We start from the raw sequence: 27,033 nt of genomic DNA, 5'->3' as shown, positions 1-27,033 counted from the left end.
GAGAAGGCTAGTTTAAGCAGTGTGCTTTGATATGCCTTCCTGCCTCCACAAAATGCCTACTGTCCCACACTAAATGGTGATTCCAGAGGCAGGTTGTTAATTGGACTCCCTTTCAGCAGATTTGCTCCAGAAAGCATGACACTCTTGTCTCCAGGTTATTGATTCAGAAATTACATAATCTCCCATTTCAAAAAGTTAAGGTGACAGGATCCAGCTCTTGTCTCTGGAGCACTTTAAAACATTTCTGAGAGACATGATAAGGCATTAATAAATATTAATTTAAACCTTATTTCTACTGACCAAGAGAACTTGAGGAAAATAAATAGTACCTTCTGAGCTCTGTCTGAAGCCAAAGGCTTTAATGCGAACTGCAGCTCGAAGGTCACTGAAACCTAAACTCTTCTGATCCTTTGAGGGACTATCCTCCACTCCGTCTGTAGTTTGAGGTGTAAAAAGCCTGCTTTTAACAGTGCCACCTCTGGGTCCAGCACTACGAACACGTTCAAAAAGGCTCAGCTTCTGACTGTAATGAAAAAAAATTACAATTAAATGCTTTTGAAGTATTTATTAGTTAATATTCTCCCGTGGAATATTGGCAGTAATATTGGCCTCTCATCAAAGCTCTCAAAGAGATTAGCTGTGGCTCGGTGATAGCACTCTTAAGTACTGAGCTAGATGGATGTTGGTTAAAATAATACACCAAAGACTCAAGCAAATCATCTAGTTTGACAGTGATGGAGTTCTGCAAAGATGAAGGCTCTGGAGAAAAAGTAGAAACTGTGAACCTATTTACGCCTTTCAGTCAACTCTATATAATAATTACAACTAACCGCAGAAGAGCTCTCCAGAGTGCTCAGGTCAATATTTATTCTTCAATCAAAATCACTTAAAACAAGATAAACTTATCATTCCCACATTTATGATTGAGGGACCTCACCCTGCCCTAAGTGCTTGCCACATTTCTTGAAACTGTGGTCACTCTTTGATTTCCTGCCACTGCAAGTGTCCATCATTCTTTGAAAAGAAATGAGGGAGAGCATTTTCTGGAGAGTTGAGGAACAGTTACTATTTCTACTTTCCCAATAGTTAGAACTTTCTGATCAATCAAATCAATCAACTTTATTTCCACCTACAGATCACTCTTTGGAAAAGGTTCAACATGTATGTAACTAAAGTATCCTGAATTTCTACCCAAAATGAAATAGCACAGATCTGAACATTTTGAAACATTTTTGGTCTTTTTCTGTTAAGTCTTTACCCATTCCTTCATACAGGCAGCTTACTCTGATTGGGAAAGAATGCACGAATATTGAAACAAGTTATCTCCATTAGAGGAATTGGTTATAAAAAGCATAGAGACACACTGATAGTGTACGTTATTTGTAGTAATTGAAGCCAATATGTGAGCTTTCAATATTTGGATTAATTACTGTGAAAAATGTGACTGCCCACCACCTAGTAATTCATATTTTAGGACACAAAAGCCCTCCTGAATGCAGAAAATATCCATGTGATTAAAGTATTGAATTCCATGTTATAAAGCAAATTACATTATTGAACTACCGTAGCTGGCACTGTTTTTCACAGGATTGCAATGGCAATGCTGATGTACCACTTGCAAATGAGAAGCTGCTAAAATATAAAATGCAATGAGGAATATTTTATTCAATGTGATGAAAGAAAACTAGGACAGGAGGTGATGCAGCTGCTCCTTTTACTTTAGTTACTAGAAGAACAGTTGAGTGATTGTTGGGGATGGCAAGAGAGAGAGAGAATGAATGTACCTGGGAATGAATAGAGTTTAATTGAATGTTATGCAATGGGGCTTTTTAAAAATTAAACTCGCATCTTTATATTGTTAAAAAGACTTGATATTTATAGGAAGGAACTGGGGTGGGTGGAATGAGGTTGAAGTGGTTAGAAAACCCAAAATGCAGGCAACGTGATGCCACTTCTTGAAAACAATCTTAATTTCCTGCCAGCCACATTGCAAGGCAATTGGAATGAATGGCATGCAAGAGGAGGCTACATCCAGAGAGAGAGAGAGAGAGAGGGCATGTTTGAGGAGGGGTGGGTATGTGTTTGTGCGTGTATGTTAGGGGGCGTGTTATAGGAGGTGTGTGTGAGGGTGTAAGAGGAGAGGTGTGTGTGTTGGGGGTGTTAGAGGAGGTGTGTGTGTGTTGGGAATGTTAGAGGAGAGGTGTGTGTGTGTGTGTTGGGAATGTTAGAGGAGAGGTGAGTGTGTGTGTTGGTGTTAGAGGAGAGGTGTGTGTGTATGGTGGGGTGTTAGAGGAGAGGTGTGTATGTGTGTGTTGGGGGTGTTAGAGGAGGGGTGTGTATGTGTATGGGGGGTGTTAGAGGAGGGGTGTGTATGTGTATGGGGGGTGTTAGAGGAGGGTTGTGTGTGTGAGGGGTGTTGGAGGAGAGATGTGTGTGAGGGAGTGTGTGTGTGTTGGGGGGTGTTAGAGGAGGGGTATATGTAGGTATGTGTATGTATGTGTGCGTAGGGGTCTGTTAGAGGAGGGGTGTGTGGGGCGGGGATGTGTTCGAGGAGGGATGTGTATGGGGAGGGTCTTAGAGGAGGGGCATGTGTGAGGGGGGTGTTAGAGGAGGTGTGTTTGAGTAGGGGCAGTTAGAGGATGGGTGTGTGTGTTGGGGAAGAGGGTGTTAGAGGAGGGGTGGGGGGGTTTAGCGGAGGGGTGTGTATGGGGGGTTGTTAGAGGAGGGTTGTGTTGGGGGGGTTAGAGGAGGGGTGTGTGTTTGTGTGGGGTGTGTTAGAGGAGGGGTGTGTGGGGGGTGTGTTAGAGGAGGGGTGTGTGTGTGGAGGTGGTGTTAGAGGAGGGGTGTGTGTGGGGGGTTAGAGGAGAGGTGAGTGTGGGGGGTGTTAGAGGAGGGGTGTGTGGGGGGTGTGTTAGAGGAGGGGTGTGTGTGTGGAGGTGGTGTTAGAGGAGGGGTGTGTGTGGGGGGTTAGAGGAGGAGTGTGTGTGGGGTGTGTTAGAGGAGGGGTGTGTGTGTCGGGGGGTTAGAGGAGGGTGTGTGTGGGGGGTGTTAGAGGAGGGGTGAGTGTGGGGGGTGTTAGAGGAGGAGTGTGTGTGTGGGGGGTTAGAGGAGGGGTGTGTTTGGGGGGTGTGAGAGGAGAGGTGTGTGTGGGGGGTGTTAGAGGATGGGTGTGTGTGGTGGGGGTGAGAGGAGGGGTGTGTGTTTGTGTGGGATGTTAAGAGGAGGGGGTGTGTGTGTTGGGAGGGGGGTGTTACAGGAAGGTTGTGTGTTTGAGGAGGGGGTGTTAGAGGAGGGGTGTGTGTGTTGGGGAGGAGGGTGTTACAGGAGGGTTGTGTGTGTGTTGGGGAGGGGGGTGTTACAGGAGGGTTGTGTGTGTTGTGGAGGGGTGTGTGTGGAGGGGGGGTGTGTGTGGAGGGGGGTGTTAGAGGAGGTATGTGTGTGGCGGTGTGTGGTTAGAGGAGGTATGTGTGTTTGTGGGGGCGTGTTCGAGGAGGGGTCTGTGTGTTGGGGAGGGGGGTGTTAGAGAAGGTATGTGTGTGGGGGGGTGTGGTTAGAGGAGATGCGTGTGTTTGTGGGGGTGTGTTAGAGGAGGGGTCTGTGTGTTGGGGCAAGGGGTATTAGAGGAGGGGTGTGTGCGTTGTGGAGGATGGTGTTAGAGGAGGCTCAATAATGTGGAGAGGGAAACAGGTTCACATGAAAATCCAGGGGAAAGCCCTCTTTTGCCAATACCAGAACTGGAAAGACATTAAGCTGCAGAATTCAGATCTCCTCAGATCTCTTCAGCTGCGTGGTTTCCTGATGCCTGGAAAAGTTCAGCTTGCAGCACTTTAATCTGAAAGTATGTCAACATTATAGAAACAAACTCATTGGCATATTTAAACAAAATTATGCACTCCCACCTCACATAAACTGCTCAGTCACTTGCCCTTACTCACCTTTGTTAAATCAGAAGTTTGCAAGGCCGAATAAGATCAGGGACACAAAGATTTAAAACTTCAGCAACCATCTGCCCCACCCCTTCGCCCCTCCTCCCTATCCCTCTGACTTGACCTCTCACCCTGCCCAGCACCTCCCAACATGGAGATTAACATTCTCCTTCATCATATCCGATGATTTCAATAGATAACTAATTTGATTTTGTGAAAGGTTTTAGTTCCATTCTTTTGGGTTGGGATTGTTTTTAATTCAAATGGCAAAATGGTCTATAGGAAGGCACTGCACTAATTTTATGATATAACTGTCACCGGTTCTGATTGTTTTCTAGTAAACTGTAAATGTGTTCTTTACAGCACAGTCCCTTTTGGTAGATCAAAAATGAAAACCCCTACCTATTAGACACACATATTAAAAATATTATCTATCAAGATCACAATACAAGTGAGATCAGAGATTGTCACTCATATTAAAAAAGACAAGTGAACTCTTTCAGATTAGAAAGCAGAATCCATTCTCCATTTGATCATTGAACAGAAGCTACTTTACTCCTTTCTATCGCACATGTGCAAAGGAAAATAAATGCTATCAAAGGATATTACACAAGATACATTTTATCTTATAATTTATTTATTAATTGTTTTAGTCTGTCATTGTCTGTTCCTGCCCAGCTTGTAACAGTTCCTGCTCTAATATTATTCAAACCTTGCATCCTTTCTTACATTATTCCTCTTTTCTTCCTAAGTGAGGCAGAAGTTCTTCATTCAGAGAGTTGTGAACCTGTGGAATTCTGCACCACAGAAAGCTGTTGGAGCCAGTTCATTTAGTTATATTCAAGAGGGAGCTGGATGTGGCCCTTGCTGCTAAAGGGATCAAGGAATATGAAGAGAAAGTTGGAATGAGATACTGAAGTTGCAAGATCAGCCATGATCATATTGAATGGTGGTGCAGGCTCGAAGGGCCGAATGACCTACTCCTGCACCGATTTTCTATGTTTCTAAGATATTCCACGAATTTAACTTAATCCATTTTAAACGAGACTAATAAATTTCCCCATGAGGTTGTTGATCCTAGTCCTGTCGGAATGTAATCATATTGAAAAGATACTTACTGCCCCAAAATCACAAAAATCTGAAACCTTTCATGCTGCACCTTGTTTCATAATGCCTATTGTTTCTCCCTAACTTCCTATTTATACTCTTCTTAAGAGCAATTCACTGATTATTTCTTTTGAGGCCCTACATTTTAACTGTGTCCCTAGATCTCCATGTCACTGGTACTAATGTGCATCACAACTCTGGCTCACTCCTTTCCCACTGCAGAATATTTTTCACCCTTTTCTGTCTGGCACTAGAGAGGCAACGCATAATATGAGGCTTACTGTGATTATTAAAAAAAAACTTGCCTTGCCCCTTATCTGTGGAAGAGGTACGGTTAGTAAGTTTGCAAATGATACTAAAATTGGAGGTATAGTGGACAGCAAAGAGGATTACCTCAGACTACAACAGGATCTTGACCAGATGGGCCAATGGGCTGAGAAGTGGCAGATGGAGTTTAATTCAGATAAATGCCAGGTGCTGCATTTTGGGAAAGCAAATCTGAGCAGGACTTGTACACCTAATGGTAAGGTCCTAAGGAAAGTTGCTGAATAAAGAGACCTTGGAGTGCAGGTTCATAGCTCCTTGCAATTCTGGTCTCCTTCCTATCAGAAAGATGTTGTGTTACTTGAAAGGGTTCAGAAAGATTTACAAGGATGTTGCCAGGGTTGGAGAATTTGAGCTATAGGGAGAGGCTGAACAGGCTTGGGCTGTTTTCCCTGGAGTGTCGGAGGCTGAGGGGTGACCTTATAGAGGTTTACAAAATTATGAGGGGCATGGATAGGGTAAATAGACAAAGTATTTTCCCTGGGGTTGGGGAGTCCAGAACTAGAGGGCATAGGTTTAAGGTGAGAGGGGAAAGACATAAAAGAGACATAAAGGGCAACTTTTTCACATAGAAGGTGGTACGTGTATGGAATGAGCTACCAGAGGAAGTGGTGGAGGCTGGTACAATTGCAACATTTAAGAGGCATTTGGATGGGTAGATGAATAGGAAGGGTTTGGAGAGATATGGGCCGGGTGCTGGCAGGTGGGACTAGATTGGGTTGGAATATCTGGTCGGCATGGACGGGTTGGACCGAAGGGTCTGTTTCCATGCTGTACATCTCTATGACTCTATGACAACACTGGCATATTTTGCTTTTGTCCATTTGTGCCAGATTTGACTGCAATGTTTCAAGTTCTCTTCACTCCCAACTTTCTCTAATATAGTATGGTTTGAGAATGGCATAAGTCCTCAAGGTGACTGTACTTCCTGCCTCTTTCTATTCTTCCAGATGGCCACTTATCCAATATACTGAACTCTCTCTGCCTGTGGGATGGCCACCAACATGTAGATGGGACACCAGCTGCCCACAAGTGTGAAGAGAGACTGTGCTCAGGCAATTTCTGTACACAGAGTGGTTCGTGACACCTGAGGAGGCCTGAAATTCCCATATGCTGCAAGAATTGCAAACAACATGTTTCAGCTATAATTTAAATTTAAGTTAACTGAAATACTGAATGTAAATCTTACCCAAACTTTAGAAAGATTTCAATCATTAAAATTCCTTTACTTGCCAAATTCCTTAGGTTGACAATTCCATAGAAAAGCAGTGAACTGTAACACTAGACACACATCACTGCAGCATGCAAAACTCTAGATTTAAGGTTATCCCTTTGAGCATGAATTGGATATTAGCACATAAGGGTTAGAAACCTCCCCTCATTATCTGTTCTGGTCTATACCCAATTCCATTCCCATACAACATAGTTGATTCTTAACTGCCATCTAATTGGCCTAACAAGTTATTGGATTTCATCAAATTAATCTTCACTGATTTACAAAGAAAGCTCAACACAATTTTTCTGGACAGTAAGAGATGGGGAATAATTGCTAACACTAATGTCCTGAAAATGAATATATTTTTAAAAAGTCATCCTTACCAGAAATCAAAGTTGTTATTCCAGATGTATCTATTTAAACCAGACCATCATTTATATAAATGATTTGGATGCGAACATAGGAGGAATGGTTAGTAAGTTTGCAGATGACACCAAAATTGGAATTGTAGTGGACAGTGGAGAAGGTTACTTCAGAGTCCAACAGCACCTTGCTCAGATGGGCCAAAAGGCCGAAGAATGGCAAATGGAGTTTAATCCAGATAAATGTGAAGTGCTACATTGTGGTAGGGCAAATCAGGCCAGGACTTATATACTTAATGGCAAGGTCCTGGGGAGTGTTACCAAACAAAGAGACCTTGGAATGCAGGTTCATAGTTCCTTGACAGGGGAGTCACAGGTAGACAGGATAGTGAAGAAAGCATTTGGTATGCTTGCCTTTATTGGTCAGTGCATTGAGTACATGAGTTGGGAGGTCATGTTGCAGCTGTTGATTCTGGAGGATTCAGTGGTGATTATGCCATTGAATGTCAAGGGGCAGTTGTTAGTTTCATACTGGAGATGGTCATTGCCTGGGATCGTTAGATGTGAATATTACTTGCCACTTGTCAGCCTAAGCCTGGATATTGCCTAGATCATGTTGTGCTTGAACATCCCATTGATTCCAGTTTTGCTCGGGCACCTTGATGTCAAATTCAGTCAAATGCGGCCTTGAGGTCAAGAACTATCACTCTCAGCTCATCTCTAGAATTCAGTTCTTTTGTCCATGTTTGAACCAAGGCAACAATGAGGTCAGGAGCTGAGTGGCCCTGATGGAACCCAAACTGAGCATCAGTGTGCAGATTATTGCTGAAGCAGATGTTGCTTGATGGCACTGTTGATGATATCTTCCATCACTTTACTGATCTTAGGAAACTGCATCCCAGAAAAGATTCAAAATGAAATTAAGACTAACTCCATTGTCTTAGTTTCCTGTCAGAACAACAACGTACCATGTCAGAAGTTGAAATGTAACCCTCACAAAAAATGTGTGGGTGTCTTGCAGAAAATAGTCCTTGTACAAGATTCTATAATAAGACAGTCCTTGTACAAGATTCCAGACCATCTCTGCAATCAGATTGTTGCACTAGACTACTTGACCTTTGCTGCATGACAACTGTTGGACTTTCAAAGTAGTGAATAAAAACAGAAAATGATGTAAATGCTTAGATCTTAAGCATTCAAAGCAATTTTCTTTTGTTCTCATTATGGGAATGTTGTGCAGTTTTGTTCTTTTTCCATTTAGGGTCAGGGTAATAGGTTCACTGTGTGGAATGAAATCATGATTTCACATAAAGGTTGAATCAGGATACAATCTTACAAGAATACAGAATAATAAATGAAATGAAAATTTATTTCAATAATAATGGATCACAATGAAATGAATATTTAACACAGTTATATGCTCTTAAATGGGAAAATCTTTCTTGTAGATGATAATCATTACCACCCATCATTTCTCATTGGAAAATTAAGTGTTTATAATTATAAGTTGGGCTTGGATTTTTAAAGTGTGTGAGACTTGTATTTCAAATACAGTCTTTATCATTTTCCATTATATAGATGACTCGCAGAAATAATAGTAGTTTAATAAATAGCAAATAGTTCCACCAAAGGTTGGCTGCCATTAGTTGCATTGATCCCATTTTATTTGTACTATTTCTGAAGATAACTTACAGGTTTTATTGGTGGTGGTGGGGGGTGGGGAGGGGGGGGGGTGACTGGTTAGGGAGGGACATGCAGGTGGAGTATAAAATTAGCAGCAGCAGATCATCCACCTGCTTTACATTCTGTGAAAATTCATTTCCACTTATTTCAATGAAAGGAAAATCAGAGGTTGTGTAGACCAGAAGGCCATTCCCATATTGCAACCACAACAAAGATGAAAATAGTTCCAATGAATGCACAGTCAGGGATACAGTTGGAACAATGATCCAATTATTGTAGACCCACAAGTTGATAAAACTACATTTCTAATTCTCACTCAAGGGATTAAGCTATTGTTTAATATCATTGAATTTCAATTCCTGATAAAGGGCTTTTGCCCGAAACATCGATTTTCCTACTCCTTTTCTGCCGCCTGACCTGCTGTGCTTTTCCAGCACCACTCTAACTTTGAATCACTGAATTTGAAGCTGAACTGTGGTAAGCTTCTCAAAACCAGCTCCAGGGATCTCAATATCATTAACTGTTATGGATTTGAACTCAGGCCTTGTGAGTAATTTTAACTTTTATTGCTGGATGAAAAATGGGTGGTAGCTTATCAGCATTCCATTCAATTTTCTATTCCAACGGAAAAAATATAAGATATTAAGAATGAATTTCCAACTCATTGCAGCCATTCTGCCAGGTGGAAACTTGAAAACTATCATGCTGATCTGGTTTCAGCTCACTGAGAAACACCACCTCTTTCAGATATTTAACCCAAAGGTAAATTCACATTTATGTATTTCTGTAGAATCATTATTTGGTAGTTTTGTATATGCCACAGCTGGGTTGCAGAATTATGTTATCAATTAAACTTCTCAAATGGAAACTCATCTTCTTCAGAGGTGTCCGTGAAGTATTATTACTGCTTCATTGTCATTGAGCATTTGTTTCCATTATCCCATTCAAAACTGATCAATTCTCCTATGTTAAAATTAATCATAACAAAGCCATCATTTTTGATTTAAAACAGTTAATATCTATGAAACCAAGGTGCTCACAAAAAGAGGAAAATCTAGCCCGATGCGAATAATTATTCCTTAACATTATCAATGTGTTTGCTTTATATCATTTTAATTTCAAATGGTCTAAAAGGGGCAAAATGCAAATAAATTGATGCTTCTTCAAAATGAAAATAAAAGCCCTGCATGGAATCAATCACCCAGATTTCTAGAACAGATAATCAGCTGATAAAATAGAAAAAAAGTATTAGGTCATGAAGTCATTTATACCTAAAGCTTTTTAAGAGGCTTGGTGCTTTGATTGGTTACTAATTGTGAGTTCACTGTAAAATAAGGGACACATTTTTATTATTTGCAGACAGATGAAAGCTTGTAACCTGTTGCTTAAATAGAAAGTGATGGCTCTTTCATCAATAAGCTGGAATGGGTTTAAAATCTGAAAAGCTCTATTTTACTTCATACTGCATTACCACGATAATGCCACAGCAGCAAGGTAACAACAATATCATAAAACAACACTTTTTAGGTCAATTGTAATTGTTGATCCCACTAACAATGAAAGAACATTAAATCTCTAGTTAAGAAAACACATCTTTGAACTTTTAAAAATGCTGGGTGGGATCTGAATGTAAAACTCCTGTGCCCATTCCTGACAGCTCCCACTTTCACTGTTAGGGCAAAGGGGCAGGTCATGGCTTATACATTGGGGAAATCTGAATTCAGTAGGGCCATTTCAATTCAGTGCTGAGTTCAGAAGGCATTTCTTTGCTGTAGCAATTAGCTTATTCCACACTGGGTTTTGTTTTAAAGAGTAAATGTAAATGGTCTTTAAGTGCTATTAGATCTGTCATGATGTGAAATTATTAAATCTCCAGGAAGTTAAAAAATATGCAAAAGTCTGCCTGTGCCGATGAGGGATAGAAAATTCTGTTTTTGTTTTTTGTACAAAGGCTATAATTATGTCATAAAACCCCAGTATGTCACAGTTTGGAAGCAGGCTACTGAGCCCAGCGGGTCCACACCGACCCTCTGAAGAGCATCCCACCCAGACCCAACTTCATCTCTACAACGCAACATTTCCTATGACTAATCTATCTAGACTACACATCCCTGGATACTATGGGCAATTTAGCATGGCCTATCCACTTAACCTGCACATCTTTGACTGTGGGAGGACAGAGCTGAAAAATGTGTTGCTGGAAAAGCGCAGCAGGTCAGGCAGCATCTAAGGAGCAGGAGAATCAACGTTTTGTGCATAAGTCCTTCTTCACTGGAGGACACTGGAGCACCCGGGGAAACCCACATAAACACTGGGAGAATGTGCACACTCCACATAGCCAGTCACCTGAGGGTGAAATCAAACCCAGGTCCCTAGTGGTGTGAGACACTAGTGCTACTCACTGAGTAACCGTGCAGCCCAATTTTTGTCTGCTTTCTGCACCATATAATTATATCAGCAAATGCTCCTAAAATTCACAGTTAGATTCATAATTGTTCAAGGGTTAACATTTTTGATGTGGAATTATAAATGCATGTTTATTTTCATTATGGACCAAGAACTTGAGGAGACTTAGAGGTTTTACATTCACTTTCAAGAATGTTGCTTTTAATATATTGAGGGTTGTAATAGATATTTACATCTTTCCTTTGTTTCATTTAAACTTGACCACTAAGGGTTTCCACTGGTGAATACTGGATGTGCTGACATATAGGATGAATTGACATGAGTTGGCACTAAATTGGCATGGAGTCACGAAAGTGGAATGAGAACTAGTTGAGATGGGGAGATGAAGTATGAGAGATAAAGTTAAGGGGTGTATATTTTAATGAAATAACTGAGCAAAAGTCCCAGAAAACTGAGTCAGGCCCTTTAAACAGCTTGTTCCTTAATTCAGCAGTCCATGTGGCCACTCAGTAATAGCCTTTGTAATTTAATTAAAGAGATGTAAAACATTGTGATACAAATGCGGGTGGGTCTGACTCTATCCTGCTCCCATCTCGCTCACCTTCTATAATGAAAACCATCCCATTCAGGGGAGTTTTCCCAAAGTGGGTGCAGGAAATTTCCTGACATAACTAGGTGCCTTAGAAACAAAATTGCAAGTGCAGATCTTCTGGCTACATTAATTTCTCAAGGATTTTCTAACAGATCCTAATCTTTTGTATTCTTGCAAGCCTGGGTGTAATTTTTGCATTTTTAATATCATTAATCATATTAGCCCCCCTAACTTACGAGGATATTATTGAGCGAGTCACATTCAATCATACCAAATAGGAAAGAAGTGAAACAGCACCAGTAAAGATGCCCTGAATGAGAAACCTTAAAATGCTTCGAGGAAAAGCATGATAACCACCTAGGTAAGCTTACATTCATTAAATGAAGAAGATGGTAAATAATGGAATGACAGCAATAATTGTCTTTGCTTTTTATGACATGAAAGCATGATTTATGTACGCAGTTTGTGAGGAGCACAACCTTAAAGGTCAGCCTGTGATGTTTATATTTATGTCTAACTGACCCAACAATAAGTAAGTTCACCTAATGCAATTCACAGCAAGCCTCTTACTAAATACAATCCAGGGGTGGAAATGTCACCTCTTCATGCAGCTACCACAATTGCCTTCACACGTTTTCTAAGTTCATCATTCTCAGTCATTGGGTAATAGTGCTGTTGATTACTTATTACACAGCACACTGGAGTAAATAATTAAAATGAGTGTGCTTATTATTTGTTCATAATAACCAAGATATGCACATTGTCTCAGAGTCAATCCAATTTCAGACAGTCACCCAGTGCAGACAGCAAATATTGTGTTCACATGCTCCATGGACAAATATACCAATCTCAACTAGATAGCTGTGTTTGAAAGCTCGGAGGGAATGAAATTTCAATAATAAATATTTAATAAGGAACATGAAAACTTACAGAAAAGAAAGTGGTGATGGGATTAGAGCAGATAACTTTGGTTAAAAGGCAAGCATGATAAAAGGTTTGGTGTATTTCTGTGCTGTCGTTGTTATGCTCAGGAGGAATAAGTACATTAGTTTTTGTAACATCATGATGCAGAATTTAATGTGCAAAGTAAATGGAATGGCTTTAAAGCTTTCACTGGCTCCATGAAAGAATGATTTCACATTGCTTTCTTCCTCTAGTGAAATTAAAGCAACATGTCCTTTCTCTGACAATTTTGTATGGAGGTAACAGTGTACAGTTTGATGTGATTCACTCTATTTACTCAGGTAATAATCAAACTCGTGTAAGAGCCAACCCTTGATTTTGGTCCAAAAGTCCCTCATTTCACATATACTTCATAATCTAGTCTTGTTATTAAAACAGCAGAAATACCTGCAGAACCGGTCTCTGCAGCATTATTGATAGCTTGGCAGTTCTAATATCTAAGCATGCTTTTGAGCTCTATCAAGTAGCATTCCTGTAAATGTCAACCCCCTGCATGCTGCTTAAAATTGTAGTCTCAAAAATAAAAATCTCCATTTTTACATAATTATATTCAATTTTTCAATGTGGTATGTAATTAAAAATAAGTAGAAAGCTAGAGATGGCTAATTGCTTTTTCAGAAGGATGATACCACAGTTTATCAAATAGAGCAAAGACTCACAAACTGTGACCACGTTCTGTAAAATCCACTGCATGTAATTCACAGTGAGTAAACATGCAATGCTGAGTAAGGAACCTGGTAGGTGCCACATAGTGATTTGAGATAGATTAGGGTCTAAGGTTTGAGAAATATTACCTCAACCCTTCCCATTTCCATCATTAATTGAAGCTGGATGGTGGGAAAGTGGCTAATCTGTCACAAAATCCAGGATGGCATTTTAGATATGATCATGAGGTTTATGAGTATTACTGTTCTTTTCTGAAAATGTAACTGCTATCAATTCAGGGAACCCAATAGGTTCATCAATGGGAGTACAAAGGGAATTCCGGAGATGAGTGGCTTTACACCTACTAAATTCAAATGAAGGTATCACTTTGAATAAGCTTTCTCTAATGGCCTCCAATCTCCATCAACCTTGAGGCTTCTAATCACCTATCCACCTCCTTGGGCCATGGTTTATGGCCTGTGATCCCTGGGTTACATCGTCCCCAACATCTTGTGCATGCCTGCGCCCCAAAATGAAGTATCCGATTCTACCACCAAGTCTCAGACCTCTCCAATTGCAGGTTTCTGAATTATCACCACCCACCTCCCTGGCCCACTGATAATTACCCCACCCCAGCATCAACAGCCCATTGATTTATCTGACACACCTCTACCTGGAGATCAACCTCTTTCACTGCCCCAACCCTGATTGACACCTCTTCCATCCCCCTGCATGGGGACCCACTTGCTCAAATGGCCTTCTCTAACCAACTAACCTGGAGGTCCACCTATCAGTGACATCACAGAGATCCACAGTATATGGGGGAAATCCCAAAATCCCATGATTAACTAAGGTTTGAGGTTGCTTTAACAAGGAGGTGTCTTCTTCCTCTACCTGCAGCTTCAGCAGCAGTCACTCCTTATTGATGATGTTGCTGATGGAGGCCTGTATGGGATATGGGCTGGCTTCCTCACGTGATAGTAGGCTGGGCAATAGCTCCTTAATTGGCTGCTGCCTGTAAAATTGCCCAAAGCATCCCACCAGCAGCTCCGTGTTTGGCATCAGCTTTTGATGAAATGAGTTTTCAATTTCTTTAGTCTAAAAGTCTGAAGACCATCAGAGGTGTATCAATTCAATATTATACAATCTTTTCATCATGAATGATGTCAAGGATAATCGTGGAAGCCTAAGTATATTAGCAGATTGTTTAAAACAATAACTTCCACCACTTTTTTATTCCTAAGATGAAGAAAAATAACTCAATAAGTCTCACAAAGGCAAATGGAGAAAATTGATCTGAGCTAGAGAGACAGGTATTAGAATGGTGACCAGGAGTCTGGTTTAAGAGATGGGCTTTGAATAGATCTTAAAGGAGACTAGGGGGCGGAAATACAGAGAGGTTTTAGAATAGAATTTTTATAGAATAGAAACCTTATAGGCCATTTGGCCCAATAAGCCCATATTGACCCTCCAAAGAATGGCCCTCCCAGACCTATTCCTTCCACCCTATTACTCTGTATTTAGCCTTAACTAATGAAGCTAACCTACACACCTCTGCACATTATGGGCAATTTAACATAGCCAATTCACCTAAACTGCACATTTTCTATTGTGTGGGGAAATATGGAATAAATTCCAGATAATGAGAGACTGAAGGGGGTGGCAATCTAAGGATATGACGGAAAGGAGGAAGAATGTTTTAACTAAGGAAGTGAGAAGTCTTTGGCATTTTCTATGATAGGAAATTGTTGAAACCAAAAGTTAAAGTTTCAAGAAAGATGCAGATATTGTCCTTAAGATAAAGGAATCAAAGGATATGAGGAGACAGTGGGAACAGGATACAGAGTTTGTTTGAATTGTGCAGCAGGCTGTAAGGCCAAAAGGCCTACTCTTGCTACTATATTCCAAATTAGTATGTTAACTTGTTCTGCCTGTTCTTTGGTATATCAACCTGAAGAAGTAGTGCATCTCATGAATTGTTCCTTCCATGTTGATCAACCTAATTCTTTTTCTGACATATTTATAACCATGGGCCTTTGAAAGAAATAAGATCATTCTCCTTTGTCTTGAGGTTTTAATTTAATTTATTACTTCAACTTATTTTTGGTTGGAAGCTTCAAATTTATGCTACTTCTGCTGGATCCCCACTTTTGTTCTTCTCGGTTGAATCATAATTTAAATTCATTGGTTGCAAAATTAATTAAGATTCTTCACCTTTCATACATTTGTGAAAATTGTAATTAATTTTTATTGAATGATGAATTAGACTAAGGTCTTTTAATGAGCTTTAAATTATAATTGATTGTAATCTTTTCTTAATTTTCTTCCTTTCTTTGTTTTAAAATGCAAAAACTGTTTTCATCTCTGTGTGAATAAAACTAATAATTTTGAAGCATTTGAAGTCTTGTACACCCTCTTAAATCTTCAGTTAAATGAACATTTATCTTCCCAACATAAAGATTTAAGATGGTGGTTTTGTGTTGTTTTGTCATTCATCGAGGTGGGTTCGGTACCTTTTTTGGCAAAATGGAAACATAGCACCATGCCTTATTTTCCTTCCTCCCACAGAATTGTGCCTTTTTTCCTGAGAAAATGGCTTTTCACATTTTATCATGCCTTTGTGGGCGGCACGGTGGCACAGTGGTTAGCACTGCTGCCTCACAGCGCCTGAGACCCAGGTTCAATTCCCGACTCAGGCGACTGACTGTGTGGAGTTTGCACGTTCTCCCTGTGTCTGCGTGGGTTTCCTCCGGGTGCTCTGGTTTCCTCCCACAGTCCAAAGATGTGCGGGTCAGGTGAATTGGCCATGCTAAATTGCCCGTATGTTAGGTAAGGGGTAAATGTAGGGGTATGGGTGGGTTGCGCTTCGGCGGGTCGGTGTGGACTTTTGGGCCAAAGGGCCTGTTTCCACACTGTAAGTAATCTAATCTTTAACTTCCATTGTTCAATTCCAGTTTTCCTTTGCCTTAAAATAACACATTTAAGTTAAATCTTCTGCTTTCAACATAGAGATTTTTTTAAAAAATTACTTGCAGGATTTGGGCACTGTTGCCTGGGCAATGCCTTGTTGCTCTAGAGAAGCTATGGGGAACTGCTTTCTTGAACACCTGCCCCCATTATAGAAGGAATTCCAGGCTTTTGATCTGATGAAGGAATGGTGATATATTTCCAAGTCAGGATGGTGAGTGGCTTGGAGAGGAACTTGCAGGTGACGGTGTTCCCATGTATCTGCTGCCCTTGTCCTTCTCGATGGAACTGGTCATGAATTTGGAATGTGTTGTCTAAGGATCTTAATTTTACTAATGATGTTGCTGGTTCGAAGAAATTTTAAATAGTAATGCCAAATATTCTACAGCATATAAAATAGATTAACATTAATAATACACATTCTGAATAATTTTTCGTAACTTCTGCTTTTTTAGTTTCCTAACCCACAACGATGCTGTAAAAGTAGGTTTTTTACCCTTCTTTATGAGACTCAAGTTATCCCTGGAGAACAATGTAGACTGCTTTTTTGGTGGATCGTGACTTGCTTAGCTGCTGTAGTGAGAGTCTCTTCAGGGCTCAGATTTTCTGTACTTATTCCCCTGATTCTGGCTAAATTAGATCCTTAAAGCACAGCTGCTGGCTGACTTGTAGGATTTATTTTTAAAGTTGTCACTCCCTTAAAGAAGTAGCTCACCTTATTGACAGCAGAACTTTCCTCTTCTGTTTGGGACTGTGGATTCTTTGCTTATTCTAATCTTGGGGCTGGGACCACACTAGGGAAAGTGGAGTTCTCTCCTTTCTGGGCTCCTAGCACCCATGGAAGGGCCTATCCATTTTTCCTTCTCCATGTCCATGTCCACCTTCTTTACCAACCCCACCCAAAATGCCCTGTACAACATGACCCCCTCACTCAGTTCACTGGGGACTGCCAGCATAGCACCTGCAAAAATTACTGACACACCTTGATTTCCTCATGGCACTACCAACGCTGAAGAGCTGTTGGCCTCCAGTACGCCAGAAGCTCTATGGAACAGGGCTTCTTCTTGGATATGAGCAGAGAACCCATGTCATAATAAACATATTATTCATAGCAAGTTTTGAGAAGATTTGTAGTTGAGGTTGAGGTTCTGGATGTAAGTTTGCTCGCTGAGTTGGAAGGTTCATTTTCAGACATTTCGTCACCATACTATGTGACATCTTCAGTGAGCCTCTGGTGAAGTACTGGTGTTATGTCCTGCTTTCGATATGTGTTTAGGTTTCCTTGTGTTGGTGATGTGATTTCCTGTGTTGATGTCATTTCCTGTTATTTTTCTTCAGAGGGTGGTATATGGAGTCTATCAAAGGAACTGCACCAAACATTAAATCACTTAGTAGAAGACGCTCGCCACTCCATTCACTCCACTCAAGAATTCCTGAACACCATCAAAGACATCAAGATAGAAGAGGATGAAATAATGGTCTCCTTTGATGTAACAGCCCTGTTCACATCCATCAACATCAACCTGGCCACTGACTATACTATTAGAAGAACAAAAGACACATATAGCAAACACCACCAACCTCATCAGCAAGGACAAAATTGTCAAGTTAGTGGACCTATGCCTTACCACCCACTTCACTTTCAATAACAAAACCTACAGACAAACCAATGGAATTCCTATGGGATCTCTGATATCAGGGTTCTTAGCAGAGGCAGTAATGCAGAGACTCGAACAATCAGCTCTGTCAACCATCCAACCCAAACTACACCTAGACTGGAAACATCAGATGAGAACAAGTAATCTGGGTGAGAAATCAAAGAATTTTAGCCGAGCATGTTATGGCATCAACCAGAGCGTAGCCATTTAAGACCCGATTTTAACCAATGACACACACTAAACAAAACAGCTTAGAGGAAACCTTCAGGACCATCAATAATATTATTAGTGGCATAAAATTCACAAAAGAAGAGGAAAACAACAACAAACTGCCATTCTTAGATGTCACAGTAGAGTGAACAATCAATGGGGAACTTCAAACCATCGTCTACAGGAAAACAACACATATGGACCAAATACTGAACTACAGAAGAAATCACCCACAAACGAAGTTGCATTAGAACATTATTTCAATGAACCACCACACAGTGCAGCACAAAAGGAACAATGAGGGGCAGAGGAAAATCACTTATACAGTGCATTCAAAAAGAACGGGTACCCAATGAACACAGTCCACCGATTTCTCAGCAACAAACCCAAATAAGCAGGCAAAACACGTCCAGAAACCCTAGCTACTCTCCCCTATATCAAAGACATCTCGGAAATGACTGCCAGACTACTTAGACTCCTCGCATCATGGTAGCCCACAAATCCACCAACACACTAAAACAGCAGCTAATGAGCTTGAAAGACTCTATACAGACAAGCAAAACCAAATGTAATTCACAAAATACTGTGCAAGAACTGTAACAAACACTGCATTGGACAAATAGGCAGAAAATTCCCACCATGATACATGAACACCAACTAGCCACAAAAAGACATGACCCACTATCACTAGTTTGCTTACATACAGATGAAGAAGGACACCACTTTGACTGGGACAACACATCCATCCTAGAACAAACCAAACAGAGATACACACGAGAACTCCTAGAAGAATGGCATTCCAACTGGAACTGTATCAACAGACACATCGATTTGGACCCCATCTCCCATCCTCTGAGAAAAAAAAAACAGGAAATGACATCACCAACACAGAAATGACATCACCAACCCAAGGACACCTAAACACATAAATAGAAAGTGGGGCATAACACCGGCACTTCACCAGAGGCTCACTGATGATGTTACCTAGTATGGTAACGAAACGTTTGAAAATTAACCTTCCAACTCAGTCAGCAAACTTACATCCACATTGATCATAGCTTGGAGGTAAGCCAAGTGGACAGTCCTGCTGACATTTATGTAGGAGTCTTAGTCATTGCAATTTTTTCCCCAGATAATCACTCCTGGCATCTTGTGTTATTTTCCACCTCCACCAGTTTATGGCAGTGGATTAGAGCTTTTTAAGGTAGTTTGTTGCCACCAATCCTCCTTTGTCTTTCTTCTATATATTGGTTGGTGGAATATGATACACTATCATAGACCAACTATAGAAGTTGCACTGTTCTTAGTTATCACACAATAGCAGTGAGTACAACTACATTTGATCAAATAGAATTACTGGGACATTAGGGAGCTGGTACAGGTTTACTAGCACACTCCAAAAGCCAAACTTCCTTGTTTCCACTCACAGATTGTGACTGACATTATTAGATTGGGTGGAACCAATGGAAAAAGGCCGTACCTTTTAGATTTCTGTATTTTGTATTGTGGACATGAAATAGGAAAAGAATTGTTTTAAAAATCAAAAATTGATCAAGGACTGCTGCACTTAAAAAAAAACAAGTTCTCTGAAACTTCATTTAAGTGCTATTTATACTGTTGTGTTTTCAAACAGTGAAGGAAGGTTACTACAAATGAGGTGAATGAGCAATGGGAGAGGGGGCATTTATATAGATGGAGTTGCATCCGACAATAAGTAGCTGATTGGTCTGTGCACGAGTGAAGAGTTATCAATGACGATAGGCCTGCTGACTGCCAACCGCTATCTGATTGGCTCCCAGGCAAATGAACAACTGAAGAGTGTGAACGAGATATTGAATTTCTGGAAGACAAGATGTTTTTGCTGTGCAGTGAAATGGATTTCAAGCCTGAAGATAACTCTAGCTTATCCCTCACAAATTATTGTGAGCTGTGACTCCTAATTAATAAGGTAGAGACCTTTACAAGAGTGAACTAAACACTTTGTGCCTCCTGAAAACAAGTGGCCACAACTGAGATATGGCTGCAGGATGACCCAGACTGGGACCTGAATATTGAAGTGTATATGACATTTAGGAATGATATCGAGCTAGGAAAATGTGGAGGGATGGCTTTCTTAATTAAAGATGATATGAACACAATAGAGAGAGATGGGCTAAATTGAAGTAGCCAGGATATAGAAGCAGTCTGGGTAGATGTGAGGTATGATAAAGGCAAGAGGTCACTTGTAGAATTTGTGTGCATGTCCCTAAAAGTAAACAAGGGAGAAGTAATAGGAGTTTGTTAAAAGGCAACAGTGGTTATCATGGAGGATTTTTCACCTACATGGTAGCCTACACCCAGACTGGAAAAATCAGATGAGAGCAAGTAATCTGGGTGAGAAATCAAAGAATTTTAGCCTAGCATGTTATGGCATCAACCAGAGCATAGCCATTTAAGACCCGATTTTGACCAATGAGATAGGATTAATTACTGACCTCATAGTGAAAGCTCTCTTGGGTAGTAGTGATTAAAAAATGATTGAATTTTATATACAGTTTAAAGGGTGAGGAGTGTGAATCCAAAACAGCTATTTTGAATTTAAACAAGGGAAATTGTAACAGCATGCATGCAGAGCTAACAAAAGTGGCTTCAACTGGAATATTGGAGCGAAGTCTATGCACCAGATTTTAAGAAGGGTATGCTTTAGAGAGAGAGAGAAAAGAAGATGTTCACAAGAATAGCTCCAGGGATAAGGGTTTTCATGTCTGGAATATGTGGATAAATTGTCAAGGATGGGATGCTTCTCCTTACAAAAGATTAAGACAAAATCTGATATATTCTGATAAAATCATGAGGTATCAGGACAGAATGCATAGAGAGAAATGGTTGCTTTGACAGAAAGATCAAGAATTAGAGGGGACTGATTTAAGATGATTAGCAAAAGGGACCAAAGGTAATATGAGGGAAAAATGTTACTTATCACATAGTTAGGATCATGGAATGCATTGTGTAAGAGTGTGATGGAGGCACATTTATTTATTTCAAAAAGAAATTAAATAAATTTTAGGATTATGGGAATGGTCAGGGAAACAGGTCACCAAGGTGAGGTAAGATTGGTCAATCTTTCTTTCTTGTGGTATCCTCATCCTGAAAGTATATGAAATCCAGTAGATCTGAAAAATGTGTTGCTGGAAAAGCGCAGGAGGTCAGGCAGCATCCAAGGAACAGGAGTATCGATGTTTCGGGCATAAGCCCTTCTTCAGGGCTTAGTAGATGTGCATTAACATCAGATAAATCAACATTAATATCATTGAGACAGATAAGTGTGGAATCACACAGCATTCTAACTTGAAACTATATTGCCATTTCACGAGGTCAAGATCCTGAAGCACTATAGGCATCAGTTCCAAAGAATCATGTTGTACTCTTAACATTAACTCTGTTTCTCTCTTTACAAGTGCTACCAGATCTTCTGAGTTTCTCCAGCAAGCTGCTTTTATTTCTACTCTCTAGCATCCTCATTTTACATTTGTTGACTGCAGCAGTTTAAGGAAGATGGCTCGTCAACACTTCATCTTCAAACGTGATAAGGGGTGGGCACCAAACGCAGTCCTAGCCAATGACATGCAAATCCCATAAGTATTTGGAAAAAATGCTAGAGTAGCACAAAGAAGCCGCAGATGGGGGAGAGAAGATGATGGAGAACATAATCAAATCTTTGAGCACCACTGGGTACAATTAGGATAAACAGGATTGGTATGCTTTAATCACTGTCACAATGGTCTCTATGAGGGTATCTCGTTAAATATTCTCCACTTCCCTTTTCTGTCCCTACTTAGTGATTGAGTACTTCGATGTGAAAACATGGACGTGAATCTACACATTTCATTATTCTTTGATGAACACGTCGAAAAGTCAACAGCTTTTTACTTCACTTTTAATTTGTTTATTGAATAAGCATTTATTGGGGAGCTAAGACTTGCAATCAGATGTCAGCTTGAACAAATAGTCAAATAGCTCCATTAAATATAACTGGGCAAAAGATTCCTTGTTTCAAATCAGGTAGGGACATCTACATAATGAGTGAAGCAGCCAAAGCAAACTATTGGTGTAATCAGGCATGATTTCTGGCAAAGTGACAGCACTCAGTAATGACCTCAAGGAAGGTTTCCCATAACAGAATATTTCCAATTGAGGGGTTTCTCGCATTCCTGCTCATTAGGACTGCCCCTGATCAATCCATGCAGCTTTAACTGGCTGGATGCTCTTTACTTGGCAGTAAGTCCCATTTCAGAGTGTGTAACAGGAAGCAGTAGCCCCTGCTGGGAATACAAATTGTTCCCTTAGTTAAAGCCCAAGAGTCTACATTACAAAGACAAACCCAGGAAGTTTACCACAGGAGAGAGAGTAGAGGCTCAGGGAGTGGATGAGAATTGGGCCAATTGAGGGACAAAACAATAAAAAAAAGTAAGACCATGATGTTGTGGTACTTATCCAAACTTGCCTTGTACACCTGAAAATAGAATAGCAGTTCAGAACAGTACGATAATTTCCAAGGTCTAATGGAGTTTCTGTTGGAAGAAGTCACCATTTGACTTGGAAATATATCTCCATTTCTTCACTGTCACTGGGTCAAAATCTTGGAATTCCCTCGCTCGCAGCATTGTGGGTCTACCCAAAATATATAGACTGCAGTGGTTCAAGAAGGCCACTCACCACCTTCTCAAGGGCAACTAGGGATGAGCAATAAATGGTGGCAAGCCAGTACTGCCCAAAAATGAACAAAAAAAGGGGAAATGGGTTACAAGGTTGGGAATGTGTGTGTGTGGCAGGGGTAAAATCTTCACCTGAAGGACTTAGCAGAAAGTGAGCATCTAGGGGGTTCTTAGATCTTGTGGAGTGGATGCCTGATCGCAAATGGTGGTTAAGTAAGGAAGGTGATCTTCTATCTCCAATCCATTAATCTGAGCAAAATGATATGTGCATGATGCCCATGCCTAACCCTCATCAGTTCATCTCAAAATGGAGGGGTGGAGGTAGAAGGGAAATGGCCAGGGCCTCAAATGTGTCAAGGGCAGCAAACTTCTCCCACCTCTTATAAAATTGTGGACAGGTCAGCAGATGACCAGATAGATGACATTGTAGGCCATGGGGAAGTTGACATGATTCCACAAGTCTGCAAATTCATCAATGAGCGTGAGTAAAATTCTGTCCCTAGCGATATCTGTGGATTGGATTTCACATTTCCTGGTGTCAATCTGAATCTTGCAGTAAGCTAAGGAGACTCTGACATTCAACAAAAGCAATGCTATTGAGCAGGTAAGCAGCCCATTAAAGCAACTCTCACAGACAACAAAGCAGCAAGTAAACACACTGACTATCCTTCATCTTTTAGTCACTTCACAGACAGTGCAGTAAACATTGGGGACTAAGGCAGAAGCTTAAAAAATGGAAAATTATGAAATTTTAATCAGAATGGAGAAATCTGACATTTCACAAATATAAAATGAATTTTGCAGGGAGGTTGTTTATTATTAATTGTAACTTCATATGCCATTAAAATTGTAGTTACAGCTGAATCAACATGGAAAAACCTTTTTAAGTGTCTTCACAACACAACTGGAAGTAAGCCTGAGTAAATGCAAGTTCATGTCAACTCAAGTCACTCCAATTTTTCCATTAGGACTACAATGGAAATGCACTGTTGGAGAAGGAGCAACTACTGACAGATTGCCCTGGGTTTGTGCATTTAACCGAGTGTGTAAGAATGCTAGACGATGATGCAGCTTCACTGCTATTACAACTGCAAAGTCAGGCCACTGTATGCAAATGAAAATTGTAATTTTTTTCATTCATTGTAATTACTTTCTTACCATCTCTTGCAAAATAAGAAACTATCACTTCGCCTCACTGTTGTCAAATTAATATTTGCCACTTGAAGCAGTCATTATTATAGAGCTATGCCTAAAGCTCTTCAGACAGCATTCCTCTTTCATTCACATAACTAACATGAAGTTGGGAAAGGTCCCTCTCCAAAGGTAATAGATTAACACTGACATTAAACTTTATAATATTAATTCTCATTTCCTTGATTCATCCCTAAATGAGGGGAAGTGCAGGAAGAATTTTAACTTCATGCCTAGCAGGTCTGAGTTAAAGTTGGGTTTGAGTGATGTGATCTGGCCCAGATTAACGTATCTAAAAAGAGGCAGTTAGCTTTAGCTGAGTGCTCAGAAGAAAAAAAATTGGTTAGGTGGCTTTGGGGTGGGTAAGTAGCCAAGGGCAATTTAATTATTTGCACACCTACTTTCATAATTCCAATAGCGTACTGCACAATGAATACTCAAAGACAACCTGCTGGTTGGCTAATTACCATGTAAACCAGGTAACATTGAAGATGTCCCCTGGGGTAGCATGGATCAATTGGAAGTATTAGGAGAAGAGGACTGAGGAAGTAGAACCAGGAGCAAGCTATTCATTCATATTATGGCTAAACTGGCTGTGTTCTCTACATCTCTTATCTCTCTCGGTCCCCCTGCATAACCTTTGACTCCTTTGTCAAACAAAATCTATCTAGCTCTGCCTTGAATAAATTTAATGACCCTCCCTCTCTTGATTTCTGGGGAAGAGAACATCATGGACTAACAGCTCTGAGAGAATAAAAACTCCTTAATTCCATCTTTGAAGGGGGATGTCTTCTTCTTTTCTATGTTCCCTAGTTCAATTCCCCCTGCCAGTTTCTACCTTAGCAAACCTCATTTTTCAATACTCCAATGGATATCCATCAATTTACACTATGACTTGATGCCTGGGTTCCAACTACTCCTGGTGTGTGGCTGTGGCAGATTGCTGCCACCAATCCTCCTTCCTATGTGAGTCTGAAGGGCTATTCAGTAGATCATGGTGGAAGATAAGCCATAAGTAAGTTCTTGTCTTTCATACTAAGATGTTGCTTATTATATCATACTAACTATATGGTGGTTACATGAATAACTATGCATATTAACCATTACTAACAAGTGGTCAAGAAAGTACATGCACCCTTTGTCAGGAGACTGTTAAATTCTACTCAGAACCTGCATGACGTCATCAGACTGGGTAGAGTTTAAAGAGGAACATTTTTAGAACTATTAAGTTATACAACATCTCCTTCCAAGCATTTTATCTCTTCGTTAACTTATTATAGAGTCATGGATATAACTATATTACACTTACTATTCCCCTTACATAGAAACATAATCATAAAAGATAGGAGCACAAGTAGACCATTCAACCCCTCTATTCCACCATTCAATGTGATCAAGGCTAATCATCGAGCTCAATGCTCGAATCAAGCCCCTCCCCCAATATCCCTTGATTCCTTTAGATACAACAGCTGTATCTACCTCCTTCTTGAAAACACATGTTTTGTCCTCAACCACTTTCTGTAGTACTGAATTCCACAGATTCACCATTCTCTGGGTGAAGAAATTTCTCCTCACTTCAGTCCTAAAAGGTTTACCACTTATTCTTAAACTCTGACCCCTGGTTCTGGACTCCCCCATCCTTCCTGCATCTATCCTGTCTAATCATACTAGACATTTATAGGCTTCTATGAGATGCCCCTCATTCTTCTAAACTTCAGCAAATCTAATCCTAACCAACACAATTTCTCCTAAGTCTTGCCATCTCAGGAATAAACGTCTTCCCCAGCAAGAACACCCTTCTTCAGATAAGGAGACCAAAACTGTGCACAACGTTATCTCCCAAGTCCCTAACTTTACCAATCCAAGTAGTCTGGTGGTTTGACAATTCTTCCATAATACTTTTCTTTTAGATTTGGAAGAGTTGTAAGTTTTTGGCTTGAGGATTGTTGATCTTGATGCTGATCTTCATATCATTTCTCCATTGGAGTGTCCTTTAGGTCACACATGTCCTTTGCAGAGGACTTTGTTCTTTGTAGATGTTGACTCGTTAAGTTATCTGGACGATATTTAATCTCATAGTGGTCCATCATGGAAGATAGCTGTGCTGGTGAATCAAATACTTTCTTCCTTGCAGCATTTTGCATTTATGAATCAGGCAATTTGCTTCCCAATGTAAGAGATGGTCTGATTTGTGGATGGTTAGACCAACAGGTCCTTCTTTTTAGGTTATGTCCTGGATCTCCCTCCAGTTGTTGTTAATGTTAGATGCCATCTGTCACTCTTTGTGGTCACTTAACTAGTGTTGTTGAGTTTTTCAGACTTTTAATCATGTTGCTGAAAGTTGAACAATCAGCATCAACACTGACAAAATGGAAGTCAATGCTGACAACCATGTGTTCAGCAGATTGGCTGGCAGCATCTATGGAGGGAGAGAGTTAACTTTTCAGGTCTGATATGACTCTTTGCTTTGTCCTGAAGAACAGTCTTAACAGACTTGAAGCATTAACTCTGTTTCTCTCTTCACATGCTGAGCTCCTCCAGCATTTTGCCTTCTTATTTCAGACTTCCAGTGTTTGCTTTGATTTGAGAGTTCAGCAGATTGATGCATTGTCCGCACAGCTTCAGCTGAAAGTTGGTCAGTGAGCTGAGGGGTGAGGAACTGCTCACTCTTGTTCTCAGGATTTGGTTATTTTGCTGACCTTTGTTGATGGTTGTCCTTTTGAAGGTTCTTCAGTGATGACAGGAATGAAAAGCATTTCCATTGTGACTATAGGAAACAATTCTCTTATGCCAAGAAAGGTAATCTCAACAGAAGCTTTCTTCTTTTGACGGAACAAACTTTTGACACCAACATAATTGATTTTTACTGACTCTGTCTTCCTGTTAGGCTCAGCTGTTAATTTTGAAGCCTTTTACTGGTTGCCCTTAGATTGGTTGTCAAAAGTTTCTGAACTAATTGCACTCTTGGCAGAAATTGCTACTTTCAGGATATTTAGGTCAAGGTGCCTGCATGCAAGCATAAGTGTGAGAAACATTGATTGGAAACTACATACACACTTTCAACACTTCTGGCCTTTGTGTTGTAGTGC

At 40.4% G+C, this 27,033-nt stretch overlaps 1 protein-coding gene across 1 annotated transcript in view; it reads right to left on the bottom strand.

The window, feature by feature from the left end:
- Nucleotides 1–27,033, bottom strand: part of kcnq3 (potassium voltage-gated channel, KQT-like subfamily, member 3) — a 429,352-nt gene that overhangs the window by 24,252 nt on the left and 378,067 nt on the right. The window contains exon 10 of the mRNA XM_060823557.1: nt 330–523. Coding sequence (XP_060679540.1) covers nt 330–523 — 194 coding nt within the window. The remainder of the gene's footprint in view (nt 1–329; nt 524–27,033) is intronic.

Source organism: Hemiscyllium ocellatum, chromosome 4 (assembly GCF_020745735.1).
Source record: "Hemiscyllium ocellatum isolate sHemOce1 chromosome 4, sHemOce1.pat.X.cur, whole genome shotgun sequence".
In the NCBI taxonomy this organism is placed as follows: Eukaryota; Metazoa; Chordata; class Chondrichthyes; order Orectolobiformes; family Hemiscylliidae; genus Hemiscyllium; species Hemiscyllium ocellatum.
Note: the sequence above shows the minus strand (reverse complement) of the source record. Positions and strands in the feature narration are given on the sequence as shown.